Consider the following 14,545-nt stretch of genomic DNA (forward strand, 5'->3'; position numbering starts at 1 on the left):
AACTATCTAAATGAATTTGGGAATCTGAAGGCAGGTGTTCTATTACTTCTGTTATATCTATAATAATAATAATAATTATTATTATTATTATAATAAGTCTGCAAATATTGTGTTTTCAAGGAGACAATGCATAACACAGATGTGAAAAGAAAATGAGATGTATTATTCTCTTTATTCCACAGATCAACAGGTCTGATATAACAGAAACTTAGAAGCTGTATTTTCCCAAACGCAAGTGCAGCATGGTTCTCTGGCGCGTCCACATGGTGCAGCTTTGATCCCACCGGACTAAGCGGGGATGCCTGCCATCTTGTCATTTCTTGCTGCAGGAGTTCCCATGGTCAGGGCTTGACTGGGTGGAGAAGGTCCCGGTGGACACATCCATCTGCGGAGAGGACTGAAGGGCGAGATGGGAAAAGTTCATATTGTATGTTTTCCCCTCTGAGTCCGAGCGAAGCCCATCTGAGTTCTGGAATGCACAGGGCCCCATTGCCCCCCTCTCGCTCCACACAAAGGCTCCATGACGCTTTAGAGAGAGAGAGAGAGAGAGAGAGAGAGAGAGCAAAGAAAAAGGGAAGCAAACATAAAACAGATTTAAAGCAAACTAAAGAAGTCCAGTGCAATAGGGTTGGGGGGTTTGGATGAGGAGCGATGCAGCTGTGGTGAACACATCACAGTCAGGCTGCCAAAAGTTATTCCAGATCAAATCTCCTCCCTTCTGTCAGAACAGTACAATGAGGGTTTATGTGTGTTTGTGTGTGTGTGTGTGTGTGTGTGAGTGCGAGTATATATACAGTATATGGGAGGGTTCAGAATGATAACACATGTGGTTTCAGGACAACCTCAGGCACTGATTTAACGCATGAAAACAGCACAGACATTATCACATTGTGTGTTAAATGTAATCCAGGAACTTCTTATTTCCACTTACGAAGTTTGTTAGACTGTTTTTTTGTTTTTTTTTAAGAAATGGTCCAGGACAATTGTATTTGTTTAATGCAATTAAACACTGTATTCTTTCCACTTCGCACAGAATATAATAAAACAAACATTAAACATTAGTGTAGTACCTTATTTCTGTCATCATCTTGCTTTTAAGCGCTGAAGTATCATTATAGCTGAGCAAATGACCTCCCTATAGGGTCTTGGATTAAGTTTCTGATTTCAGCATGTTTTTTCTTCACTTGGAGTTGGGCTTTGGTCACAAAGTGGTCGAGTTTAACATAAAGAAACTCTGTCTTGCACTTGATAACTGTAGTCTGGACTCTCGCCCTATGAGAATATCAGGAGTAGCTCAGTGGCTAAGGATTTGGGCTACTAATTGGAAGGTCCTAGGTTTAAATCCCAGTGCTGCCGCTGCTCAGCCCTTATCACTTATACACAGCCAAAGCCACAATAAATAACTTAAAAAAATCCCAGAATTCTTGATCCACTGATACTACAGCAGAAGGATGAAGAATTGATTGGGAGAAGCATCGTCTGTTCTAGTAAAGGGAACCAATGCTATTTTTATACTTTGCTCCACCAGAAAACATGTTGAATCTTTAGCTCTGCTTGCTAATAACCGTTTGGGTATGACATGCTCAATAATGTCTTATAAAAGCAAGTTTATTGTGCTTACATTTTGGCCTCGGACACAAACAGATCATCATTGAAACTGATTCAGGAATCTGCTGTGCATGAGAGCAGATGAGTCTGATTTCCTTTTGGACTCTCACTGGCCGTTCTTGTAGCTGATCACAAAGAGGTTTGTGCTATCTGAAGCCTGAAGTCGAAGCCTATATGACTGACAATAATGTGTTGCTGAACTGTGTACGCTACTCCAGCAGTCACCACAGGGGCACGCAGTGTGTAGCTGCCAAGCCCCAAAAATAGTTGGCAACTGGAAAATGAGGCTACAACTATACAGAAAAATGTGTTGTGGCTTATATCAGCCAAAAGCTTTTCCCATGACCAAATCTTCAGTTTCAAACGCGTACCACAGTTTAGTAAAATAGCCATGTTTATGTAGATATATTAACACATTGAAGTTTAAAGAGGAACTACATTACTTAGATTATGGTACATTAGGCACCACATTCAACAGTTTAAAAGTGGAGCTCGAATACCAGACATAATTTTTATTTAATACATTTGTAAAACACCACAGAACTACTAAATTCTCAAAAGGTGTTGGTTGAATGTTTTTTTTTTCTTCTTTTTTTCGCTTTCTTTCTCTTATTTAAAAAAAAAGTGTAGCTCTGGCAAAAGTGGAGCTGTTAATCCCAGTTTTATATCAATGTTCTCCTTGTACTATGTTATTGTTTCCATAGCAACAAGTCATGTACGAAATTGTATTAAGGATGTGCGAAATAAACGGATTAAAAAGTTGTGTAATCATTGATGTGTTCAATTCTTCTGTGAGGAGATATGTGTTATATAAGAAATATAATTTATATAAATATATAGAGTTATATAATTTTGTTTAGATATTTATTTTTATTATTGCTTGGAAGGAGTCTCCAGTGTCAGTGCTGTGTAAAGTTGAGTTCTCTTCATGACAGAGGACAGAGCTTCTGGGTCAACATGACAAGCAAGGGATTGAAGACAACAAAATTTACCGTGCATGGTTTGTGTAAATTATTATGAATTAATTATCGTGACTGTTTTAATAAAAATTCATTGTCGACTGGATCATCTCTAACATAATGCTCATCTCATGATCCCACTGGCAAAGACGTGCAAGCGGTGAAAGTGTGGGGTTTGAATAGCCGGAAAATATTTTTCCTCCCTGTGGCCTTATGGGATTAACTGAATAGATAGAATAAACTGACACTGTAGAGAAGATCAGGTTTTCTCATGCTAGCAAAATTCCTGTGTTTGGGGATTTATCTTTAAGTGAAATAAATAATACTTAATATAGTAATAAAGCTACCATTCCTAAAATAATAAAAGTGTGTTACTGTCACAGTTTGTTTGTTATTTTAGGGAAATAAGCTGTAATGTCATTAATGTCAACCTGTGATTTGAAACTGAAACACTGTGTAATTCAGTGCAGATATACAGTATAAATCTTACTTTTTCTTGATAGGGTTGGTCGTGAATCCTCCTGGAGTCATACTGGTGAATAAAGGACATGTGCTCCACCAGTTCTTTAGGCTGGCCAAGAGGACTCAAAGTCGGGACTGTGAAGATCAATAACAATCAACTACAGCAACAAACTATAAGCTCACAAACAGTCTCCAGAAATACTGGGACCTTTTAAGAAAACTGTTTAAAAAAAAAAAAGAAAAAAAAAAAAAGAAAATGGATGGTGTTATTAACCAGGAAATTTAAGCACAAGACTTGATTGCCTTAAATAGGATGGTTAGACTATGCCTTGTTAGAGCTTTTAAAAGGAAAATGACCCCAAACATACAGTCAAATGTAAACAGAAATAGTTCCAGAAATAGTTAATGCAAAAATGATCTCTAATCTTAATGTCTGGATTTGGATGTGTTTAACATTTTTAAGGATGTCCATATGCATTCGCATAAACTATTTTGAAATGATCAGCTACTGTATAAGGAGTGATCAATATTCAACCCTGTTTAACATTAAAGGAAGTGCCATCACTTCAAGGAGGAAGGTTCCGTAGAAAAATCAATAGTCATTTTAAAAACAAAAGATGGAAAGAAACGTGCGCTATTCGACCAAACCAAAGTGCAATAATATGCATCAGCTAGAAAGGAAATCAAAGGAACTTCAGCTTATGTCTGTTGTCAAATACTATTAGTTTTATTTGATAGCCAAATCAAATAAAGTGTTAGCCAAAAGAGGTGTTTAAAAAAAAAAAAAAAAATATATATATATATATATATATATATATATACTCAGCAAAAAAAGAAAAAAAAAAGAAACATCCTCTGACTTTTAACTTTTTTTACTCTTAGTAAACTTAATGTGTAAATATTTGTATGAACACTAAAAGAGTCAACACCATAAGACATAAACTAAAAATGTTTCCCAATGTGCCCCTGAATGAAGGGAGGCTCAAAACCAAAAGTACCAGTCAGTATCTGGTGTGGCCACCAGCTGCTTGAAGTACTGCAGTGCATCTCCTCCTCATGGACTGCCTATTGCGGACAGTCTGAGCACTGACGGAGGGATTGTGTGTTCCTGGTGTGACTCGGGCAGTTGTTGTGGCCATCCTGTACCTGTCACACAGGTGTGATATTCGGATGTACCGATCCTGTGCAGGTGTTGTTACACGTGGTCTTCCACTGCGAGGATGATCAGCTGTCCTTCCTGTCTCCCTGTAGCGCCGTCTTAGGCGTCTCACAGTGCGGACATGGCGATTTATCGCCCTAGCCACATCAGTAGTCCTCATGCCTCCCTGCAGCATGCCTAATGCACGTTCACGCAGATGAGCAGGGACCCTGGGCATCTTTCTTTGGGTGTTTTTCACAGTCGGTAGACAAGTCTCTTTAGTGTCCTGTGTTTTTAAAATTGTGACCTTAAATGCCTACTTTCTGTAAGCTGTTAAGGTCTTAACAACCATTCCACAGGTGCATGTTAATTAATTGATTATGGTTAATTGAACATGCTAGGAAAGCATTGTTTAAACCCTTTACAATGAAGATGTGTAAAGTTATTTGGATTTTTACAACATTATTGTTAAAATACACAGTCCTGAAAAAGGGACGTTTCTTTTTTTGCTGAGTATATATATATATATATAGTGAATTTCCAGTGGATTTTAAAAACATTTACAGCTGTGCACGGGTCCTTTACGAAGGATAACATCAGCTGATAAATGAATATGGTGGAATACTGCCCCACCTGTTCCTCTGGACGGGCCATTAGTGCTTTTACTCATTTTTATAAAGGATGCCAATACTTTTGAAGTTGATTGTAAATCCAACCTTGCCTAAAGGTTTTGTAATTTCTACATTCTCAGAGGTTTGATGAATTATTAATCCCATACCATAACCATAAAACACACACACACACATGCATATATATATATGCACAGGCTTCTTACTGATTCCAGTAGCTGGAGGCTTATTATTTCTCTGCTCTCGAACCCTGGTCACTGGAATATCCATGACTGGTGGGTAGTCACGTCTCTGAGTGCTCTCCTGACTGTATGCTGTTTTTCTAGTCACTTTCTTGTCTGGTGTATTCAGCCACCACTTAGACTAAGAAAAAGGATAACAAAAGGAAAAACAATCCTTATTATTTTAAAAGCAAAGCAAATGATTCACAGACACTGTGGAATGTAGTTTCTGTCTAATGTCTAAAGGAATAGGAACCTGTTCATCCCTCGTGTTCTCAGTTTCCATATAAACGAGGGGCTCGTTGAGGAACCTCACGTTAGTCCTGATGAACTTGACATTGTAAGGTTGTGGGATGTTGTGTGTCTTTAGTATCTCTGCCACTTCTGGATCTCGGGATGCATATTTGTGGTCCTTGTTGGCCTCGTCTGGATTTAATCGCTCGGGGACTTTTTCATCAAATATTCTGTAGGTGTTTGAGCTGGAAGCAGACAGCAGACTGAGTAGGAGGATCCACAAGTTTTATATCATTTTAACATTCCGCTTGTGTTCTGTTACACGATAGCAATCAGGAACAGGGTGTATGCCCCATGGTTCATGACTATCACATTTACATTTAGGCATTTGGAGGGTCGTCAGATGTGTTTTGAAGTTTCTGTCATTGGATAAATCCCAAAACTGTGGAATTAGATTTAACCCAAATATCTAAGAAACAAATTCTCAGGTCTTCAGTAGTCGCTTAAGTACATGAATCACCATAAATTATTCATCATTATCACCATGATGAATTTTAAGATAAAGTGAAATGATTTATTTCTAGGATGGTCAATTTGCCAATGATTACAAATATTACTGCAATATTATAGTAATATAATGCCATTCTGGTGAACTCGCAGTCTAAGAAATTTCTCCACTGTGGGACAAATAACAGTATTTCTTATAATATTTCATTCAATGGCCTTGATCTTTGATTATGGCACACAATGGTAACCAATATGTGTTCTCCCAGAACCTGTTACATAATCTGAGTGCTGGAATATTTCTGTGCCATCGGGGAAGAAAAACTCCATGGATGTGATAACCTGGTCATTCAGTACATTCAGGTGTTAGATGACTTCATTTCATTGCCACATAATGTTGCTGAGTCTAGACCTGAGCAACTGAAGGAACCCCAGATCATAACACTGTCTCAGAGGCTTGTACAGTGGACTCACGTTGCCCCATGTCTAGTGCTCTGGAAACATAGTTCTGGTTTTTACTGTAAATTTTTTTACCATGCAACTTCACCACGCGTTTAAATAATCTCCAATCATATTATTTTCATCAGACCACATGAACTTTTTTCCATTGCTCCCAGGTTCAATCTCAAAGTCTCACTAATAAGCGGTTTTCTTATGACCACACAGCTTTCCAGCTGTCGCAGCCATTATATTTCCAGTTAAATATTTAATTTTTTTGCAAATACTTTAGATTAATTGTATTTATTTTTAGGTTATTAACAGTTGTATAAGCATTTTCCGCTACGTCATACTGTGTATGGTTGTATATGTTACAAGCACTGATACAGTATCACAGTATTAGTTTTGCAAACTAAACATGGTAATCATTGCAATGATTTTTAACAAGCTTGTTTAATCCATTACTTAGATTTTAGTGATTGTTTTATATTGAAATATTATCTTTTTTATTATTATTGAAATTCCAGTAAACTATTAACATGAATTGCAAAAAGACCTAAAATCTTATAAAAGCTATTGTTCTTACTCTAAGAGATTAAATATTTAATATAGAATGATAGCATGTAAATATATGAGATCTTAATATCTAATGAATTTTACTCAGTCTACCCAATCTGTCCATACAATATTAGAAAATGTTAATGAATTTAAAGTTATGTTGCTTTAATTGGATTAACTTTGAAATTATAGATGAAACCCATAGAAATATATTAGTAGCATGCCGTTAAAATGTTTTTCAATCAGTAAAAAATTTTATATTATTACATTATTTAAACACATTAAAGGTGTCAGAAATGCATAATATGATGAAATAATAAAAAAAATAATAATAAATGGAATTTTTTTTTATCCTTTAATTTTTTGTGTGCGTACATGAAAAGCATACAGCTTTTGAGCCTACTGTAAAAAGTATGTATGAAATAAATACAGTGCAGACATACAGTATAATTTTTTTCTTTTTTTTTTTTTTTTTGCATGAATTGCGGCTTTGAACATAACGAGAAATACAGAATGGCCAAAAAGCTATTCATGCAAATTTATGTAAAATCTTATGAACTATATTTCATATAACCTTTTTTTATTTTTTACTTTTATTTTTTATTTGTTTTAACGTAATGGAACAAACAGATCACCAGAGGCATCACATACAACTATAAAATTTTTCTTATACAGGCGTTTTTATAGTACAGGTTACTCTCTCATTATCCCCCCCTACCCCGTCCGCCCCGCAAAACTTACTGTATTATAAGAATAAACACCAACATAGGTTCCTTTAAGTCCTTATGCTTCAGTCTTTTAAATATAACTTCTTACATAACTATATTTTCTCTATATTCTCTATATTTTCTTTATAGCTTCTTTCCTATATGAACTGTATTTTGAGTAAAATGAGTTTGGAGCCATTTGACATTTTTTCAACTATGTCTCTGTGTAGTCATGTAACTAAGTATGGCTTTCAGAAACATTTGTAATACATTTGCATATTAAAAACCTTTTTTATTTATTTATTTATTTATTTTTTTTATTTATTTGTTTATTTATTTATTCTTCTACCAACTATTTTAATTTTGACTCATTTACTCTGGATTTGACCAAATAAATAAATATATAATATATAACATTCAGCCATGAAAATTATTATGAATTTAAAATATAAGACAAATATATAATGACAGGACAGTTCCTGTATATCTGAGTTCATACTTTCTATGCTTTAGCAGACAACACATAGACTCTTATTGTTATAAAACACTTAACTGAAGAGGAGCACAAATACCTTCAGCTGTAGAGTATTGTTTATGGGCTACATACCGAAATGCTTCTGGTACCTTCTTCTTCCGGGGCAGGTTTATCTCCGTGCGCTGATACATTTTTTTCTTCAAGTGCATTCAGTGCCTTAACTTTCAAGGACCCTGTATTATTTGGCGGTTGCTAGGCAACCGGGCCAGGCAGTAATTTGACACTTGACCACACAAAATGGCACTTTTTATGACCTACCGATGTACACACACAGAATAATTTGTTAGTAGCCCTCATTTCAAGAACGAAAAACCTACAAATGTTTACTGAAATAATTTGAATCAGACAAAAGTAATAATAAATAAATAATTTAATGAACCTCAACTCATGAAAATCAGATAAGGCTTCTGAATTGTGATTCAGAGTAATAAAAATAAAAAATAGAAAACTAACAAGACGGTCCTTTAAAGTAAAGTTTTTTGGCTGAACGTTTCGAGGCGATCATTGCGATCAAGAGATTTCCGTAGCTCTCTGTGAGTCTTCTGCACCTGTCAACATGTAGTTTGACCCACTTCATCATGAACAAACTGCTCCAGCTGTCACGGTTTGAAGGAGGTCCTCCCCAGACCGCATGGTTCAGCTCTTTCCACAGATGTTCCATAGGATTTAGAGCAGGGGTTATGGAAGGCCACTTGTTGAGTGTTTTTAAGCTGTGTGTTTTGGGTTTTGCTGTACCCTTCAGAGATTTAAGACACCCTGTTCCAGGCACAGCAAAGGAGGGCCAGAACATCACCGAGCCTCCTCCATGTTTCACTCCAGATACAGTGTTCTTCTTTTTTTAAAGCTTAATGTTTGTGTTTGTGACCATACAGCTGATGTGTCTGGCCAAAAAAAAGCTCCGTTGTTGTTTCAGCTGTCCAAAGGACATTCTCTCAGAAGCATTGCGCCTTGGCAATATGCATTTTAGCAAATTGCATTAAGTCCACTTTTGCTCAAACAGCGTGGATGGTGCTATCCGACACTGATGTACCTTGACCTTGGAGCTCATCTTGAATCTGAATGGAAATTGTATGGAAGTTGTCCTTGGCTCTTTGGTTACTGTTCATACTATCCTTCTGTTTGAGATAAAACTGAGCATAATATTGCTGGTTCTAGTCCCAAGGATCCTAAAATAGCTCAGTCGGTAGCGCATGAGACGCCTAATCTCAGGGTCGTGGGTTTGAGCCCCTATCGGCGAGTCCACTTTGAGGCCAGGGGTGAAGGGTTCAAGCCCCAGCACTGCCAGGCTTCCACTGTTGAGCTCTTGAGAAAGGGCCTTAACCCTATCTGCTCCAGGGACATTGTATCCTGGTTGACACCAGCTTTACTACATTACTGGTATATGCCGAAACAAATCATTTTACTGTGCTGTAAGGTACAAGTGAAAAATAATTGGATGATTTTGTTCTTATGTAATATTTGCAACTGTACTAACAGGACTATTGAACTGCTTGGAGAGGGTCAGATAACTCTCTCTTCTTTGCTTTCTCTGCTCTGTGTGTTTAGGGTCCCCAAATATTTTGTCCAGGCTTCTATAGGTTTTTAAATTTTTTTATTCTGTTAAATCACAGTTTAAAAGCAAGGACTGATTTTTATTATAGGCGATGTTCAATAAATTATTATTTATTACAGGGATACAGTTTCATGTTATTTCATTAATCATTATGTTATTTTTTTTCTTTAATCTATGGATACTGACAAATTCATCCATATACTGTATGTAAATAGACATAAAATAAAAACTGTCATTTTTATTCACTTATAATTAAATGTATGAATAATGGATATAACCATAATTTAACAGGCTAATTGGCTAGGACTTACTGAATTACTGAAAAAAACACAACTATGTTAATAATATGGGTAAATAATACTTAGATACAACCTAAAACCATTATGATAACAATGACCTTATTAAAGAAAAGTATAATATCTTTAAAAAGGCATTGTTTGCATGGAAAGTCACATCACATACTGTAATTAACATGAATTTTGTAAAGAGGCCATTAGATCATTTGGCTTAGCTTGACTCATTTGATATTTTTTTTTTCTAAACCATACAAAGAGTGCGATATTTTAATTCATGAATTTTTTTTTTAATTGCCTGACTAAATTGTTTATTGAAATGTAACCGTACTACCTGGACAGGGTGCCAATCCATTGCAAGTCCCACACACACACTATGGGCAATTTGGGAACGCCAATCTGCAGGTCATTGGACTGTGGGAGAAAACCGGAGTACCGGGAGGAAATCCACCAAGCACGGACAGAACATGCAAACTCCATGCACGCAGACCCGGACACTAGCAGCGCCAGGCCAGTAAGCCACTATGGCTCAGTGGTAGTGTTTCACCTGCCATGCGGAAGTCCCGGGTTTGATTCCCAACCAGTGGCCAAACCCCAGCCACTGAAAGCAGTGCCAGTCCCAAGCCCGGATAAAATGGGAGGGTTATGTCAGGAAGGCCATCCGGTGTAAAGACTTGTGCCGAGCTTGTATGTGCGCACCGGATGGTCCGCTGTGTTGGCGAGCAGATTTCACTGGGTTGCCTGGAAGTGAGTTCAAAGACAACAACTGGCAGGAGATATTGGAAATCTGAAAACAACCCAATTTGCTGTCTGTTTTGTTTTGATTTGCCTTCCTGATTTGTTCCCCCACGCTGACATGTAACTTGATTAGAGATCATTAAGGTCCTGTGAGTGGAAATGATACAGCGAATACGTCGTCCTGCTATAAAAAGACATCATTTAATCACACCCACTTTCACCTAATCTGTGGCAGGAAAGTACAATATGATGGAGGGGAACAGTGATTAGATAAGGGAACATACGGCCTGGGGCTGTTGCTCATGGTGAGAGTGTCATGGTGGTGACAACCTTCAGCTCAGGGGGCAAAGTACAGTAGTATATCTCAATAAGTTTGATCAATTCAAAACATAATCCGAAGTTGGAAGGTTTGAGTAATATTAGCAATATTGTAGGGTGCAGTATATTCCAGAACGCCTAGCTGTGCTCTAGCATGTGTTTGTTATGCAACTGTTGGGTGCTTTGGGGATTAGAGGAAGCAGGTCAATGTTAAACCCAAGTAAAAATCTTCTTGCTAAAAGGTCATGGAGAATCTCCTGATGTCATCATCTGGTTTTTAGGAATTCATTTTCAAAATATGACACATGGGATTCACTATATTTTCCTATCATTAAATGTTTACAATATTAGATTTTATAATTAAGCAATATCACAAAAAACGGGAATATCTGAGTGTGACATTGCTTTTATACAACAGTTACACAAACACCATTTTTTTATATATATACATAGCCTATTATATATATATATAATGTATAATTATATAATACTATAATTATATTTATATACTTATTCTGCTTTCGAATATCAGTTTTATTAACTTCTAGTTTCCAGGATTAAATCCCGAATAGCATTAAAGCTACTGTATAAGCACTGGAAAGCTAGTACACTAGGGTGTATAAGTCATTGCTCCAAACACTAAGTGGTGCCCTTTATCTGGGGTTAGAGAAGGATTTTAAATTCAGCTTTGTCTTGGAATCTAGTTAAAACTGTAGGCAAAAATAAAAAACACTGATGGTTCAGAGGAATTTCGGGAGAATTTAAAAGCAAGTGTTAATGAGTCAAAGTGTTTTTTTTTTTTTTTTAAGATGACAATGTTATCAGATTTCCTGCCAAAAATGCTTTTGTGACTTAAAATAAATAATAAAAATAAACAGGGTCGCAGGAGGCCTGGAGCCTATCCCAGAGGCCTTAGGGCACTAGGTGGGGTACACACTGGATTGAGTGACAATCCATCACAAGACACACACACACACACACACACACACACACACTATGGACAATTTGAAAAATAGCCTAATCTGCATGTCTTTGAACTGTGGGAGGAAACTGTAGTACCAGGAGGAAACCCACCGAGCACGAGGAGAACATGTAAACCATGCCAACCATTTCCGTTGCTCTAATTAATTAAATGTTTAATTTGCTAACTGAATTACATGTCTTCCTTCAAAGAGGGTTGATGTTCCTGGATTTATATATATATATATATATATATATATATATACACAGTATATGCCTCTATATAACATCTACAATGGACCTGTTGATGATGCAGTGAATTTAAACAACAGATAATGGGCACAAATCAAATAACGAAGCACAATCCAGCACGTGTAAATGTGTGTGTGTGTGTGTGTGTGTGTGTGTGCCTTTGCTACTTTACAACACATCCACCCAGACCTCTGAACAGATCCTGGGCCAGTAGAGAAGTGCATGCTCTCTTTCTCTCTCTCGTCCCATGATAAGCCGTCCGTTGTCCTAAACCCAGCACTGTCAGTTAAGAGGATTGCGATTGTCCCGTATTCAGATTTGCAGCAGGAGAGCAGACTGGAAGAAAAAAAGCAAAAAACAAGGGCCTGAGAAGACTGCAAAGGTGACTGCAGTGGTGATGCTCTATGCTGCAGTTAAGAGGCTTCTCATAAGATCAGCCAAGAACTGTTTTATAGTGGATCGTAATAGAAGAGGAAGGTTAGCTGCATCATGGCAACACAGCAAAACAAGCTTATGATTGGTGGATTTTTTTTTCATAAACTGAAAGACGATCCTAATGAGATCTGGGTTTAGTTTCCTAAAAGCCTCATAACAACTGAAACAATCTTGACTGTCAGATAGAGCTTGGCAGAGAGAGAGAGAGAGAGAGAGCGAGAGAGTTTAATATGATGCTATAATTTTAGCAAAGCCCCTGGTGCTGTGATGCTTTTAGAAGTTTTTAATGTCAAAATGCACAGGGCGAAATGTACAGAATATGTGACAGGATTTGACCAGAGATGCACCTCGCTCTACCTTACACTGGATGCAGCAGTATTAGTCACACTGTGACTAATCTGTAATCGGATAGAAAGGAAAGGGCACGGCTCATGTGTTTTTGTTTGACCTAGTATGTGTGGCAGCCTGGGAAAACCCTTCATGTTATCACTTTTGGACGTTCTCTTCCCTGTTCTGAAATATGTTTTATGATTCTTTTTTGGGGGATTTTTTTCCCCCTGATTTTCTCCCTAATTTAGTCGTATCCAATTCCTCCCCATCACTAGGGGGCTCCCACATTAAGGCTACTACTACCACTCATTCAGGACCGCAGCCGACCGCATCTTTTCGAACTGCTCGCTCACGCACCAGTGGGGGCGGAGTAACACACTCAGAGGACGACGCTATCCGCTCGCGCGAGCTCACAGACACCCGATTGGCTAGCCGTGATTAAAGTGAGAGCACAAAGTACCTCTCGTCCCTCTCCTCTAAGAGAGCTCAGCCAATCAGCTCTCTCTAGACCTCCGGCTGCAAGAGGTTACAGCATCACCCGGGAACCGAACCAGCGATCTCCAGATAATAGGGCGAGCACTTTACCACTGCGCAACTTGGAGGCTTATGATCCTAAACCACAAAAGCATTTTCAAATTTGGGGTCTGTGGTTAAGGCACTGGAGTACGGTTAGGAAGGTCCCAGATTCACATCTCACAACTGCCTAGTTGTCCCTGTTGGGCCCTCGAGCAAGGCCCTCAACTGCTCACATGTATAATAAAATGCAAATGTAAGTCGCTCTAAAAAAGAACGTCTGCCAAATGCCTAAATGTAAAACCTGGTTATACCTATAGTAGTGTGCAAAAGTCTTAAGCCACCCCTTGGGTTTTTTAAATTTAAAAAACAGAAACAAATGTTTTACTGCGACAGGCTGCAAAGTGCCTAAAGATACAATAAAAATAAACGTCATTCAGCATTACCAGTACACTAAGGATCATCTATCATCTGCACCTGTTTCTCACTGGTTCATGCATTAAGTTAGATTTTATTTAAAAAATTTTTTTACTTATTCAGCACAAAAGCAAGGTTAGAAAGTAGTGCAAGAAAAAACCATTAGCTTATCAAGTGGAGATAACAGGCTATATCTTTTGGCTTTTTTGTCATTTTTGGTTGTTTTCCATCTGTGGAATTTGATGGGTTTTCCCAAACTGACTCATACGCTGCCTGGCCAAAAACAAAAAATGTCAAATTTTTGGCTGCATCAAGCAAAGAAAACAGCTTAAGACATTTAACATGACTGGAACTGGGTTAAGAACCATTCAATACACTATTAAAACCTGAAAGGATAGTACTGAATTATCACTTAATTGTCAACTTTGTGGGAGAAAAGTGGTTGTGAAGAAAACATGTTTGGACATCATTTAAACTTGTGGTAAATTTTGTTATGGTAAAAAATCAACAGTGGAAACCAGTAACCAACTCTGTTTCATAGTGACAGTAAGTGCATTTCCATACACACAATGTCATGAGAACTCACAGGATTGGCACTAAAGAGCTGTGTCGCCATAAGAAAACCACTTGCTAGTGAAACTCACCTGAAAAAAAAAGGCTTCAGTTTGTTGAGCAGAAAGATTGGAAGCAATGAAAAAAAGAAAGTCACGTGGTCTGATGAGTTCAGATTGAGTCTATTCCAGA

The 14,545-nt window shown here is 37.5% G+C and overlaps 1 protein-coding gene across 1 annotated transcript; it reads right to left on the minus strand.

Annotated features, from left to right (window-relative positions):
* Positions 1-220: 220 nt before the first annotated feature.
* On the minus strand, positions 221-8,124 carry LOC128543426 (uncharacterized protein C2orf73-like). Its single transcript, XM_053513848.1, has 5 exons — positions 8,066-8,124; positions 5,274-5,496; positions 5,003-5,159; positions 3,058-3,164; positions 221-526 (listed from the first exon to the last, which is right to left on the minus strand). Exons 1-5 carry the CDS (start codon positions 8,122-8,124, stop codon positions 314-316), a joined length of 759 nt encoding a protein of 252 aa, XP_053369823.1. The 3' UTR covers positions 221-313.
* Between the last annotated feature and the right edge of the window lie 6,421 nt (positions 8,125-14,545).

Source organism: Clarias gariepinus, chromosome 15 (genome assembly GCF_024256425.1).
Source record: "Clarias gariepinus isolate MV-2021 ecotype Netherlands chromosome 15, CGAR_prim_01v2, whole genome shotgun sequence".
NCBI lineage: Eukaryota > Metazoa > Chordata > Actinopteri > Siluriformes > Clariidae > Clarias > Clarias gariepinus.

Coding starts and splice junctions, on each gene's coding strand:
- LOC128543426 (XM_053513848.1), bottom strand. CDS start 8,124: ATGTATCAGCGCACGGAGATAAACCTGCCCCGGAAGAAGAAGGTACCA. Junction 5,160..5,273: donor AGAACACGAGGGATGAACAG/GTTCCTATTCCT, acceptor CCTTTTTCTTAG/TCTAAGTGGTGGCTGAATAC. Junction 3,165..5,002: donor GCCTCCAGCTACTGGAATCA/GTAAGAAGCCTG, acceptor TGATCTTCACAG/TCCCGACTTTGAGTCCTCTT.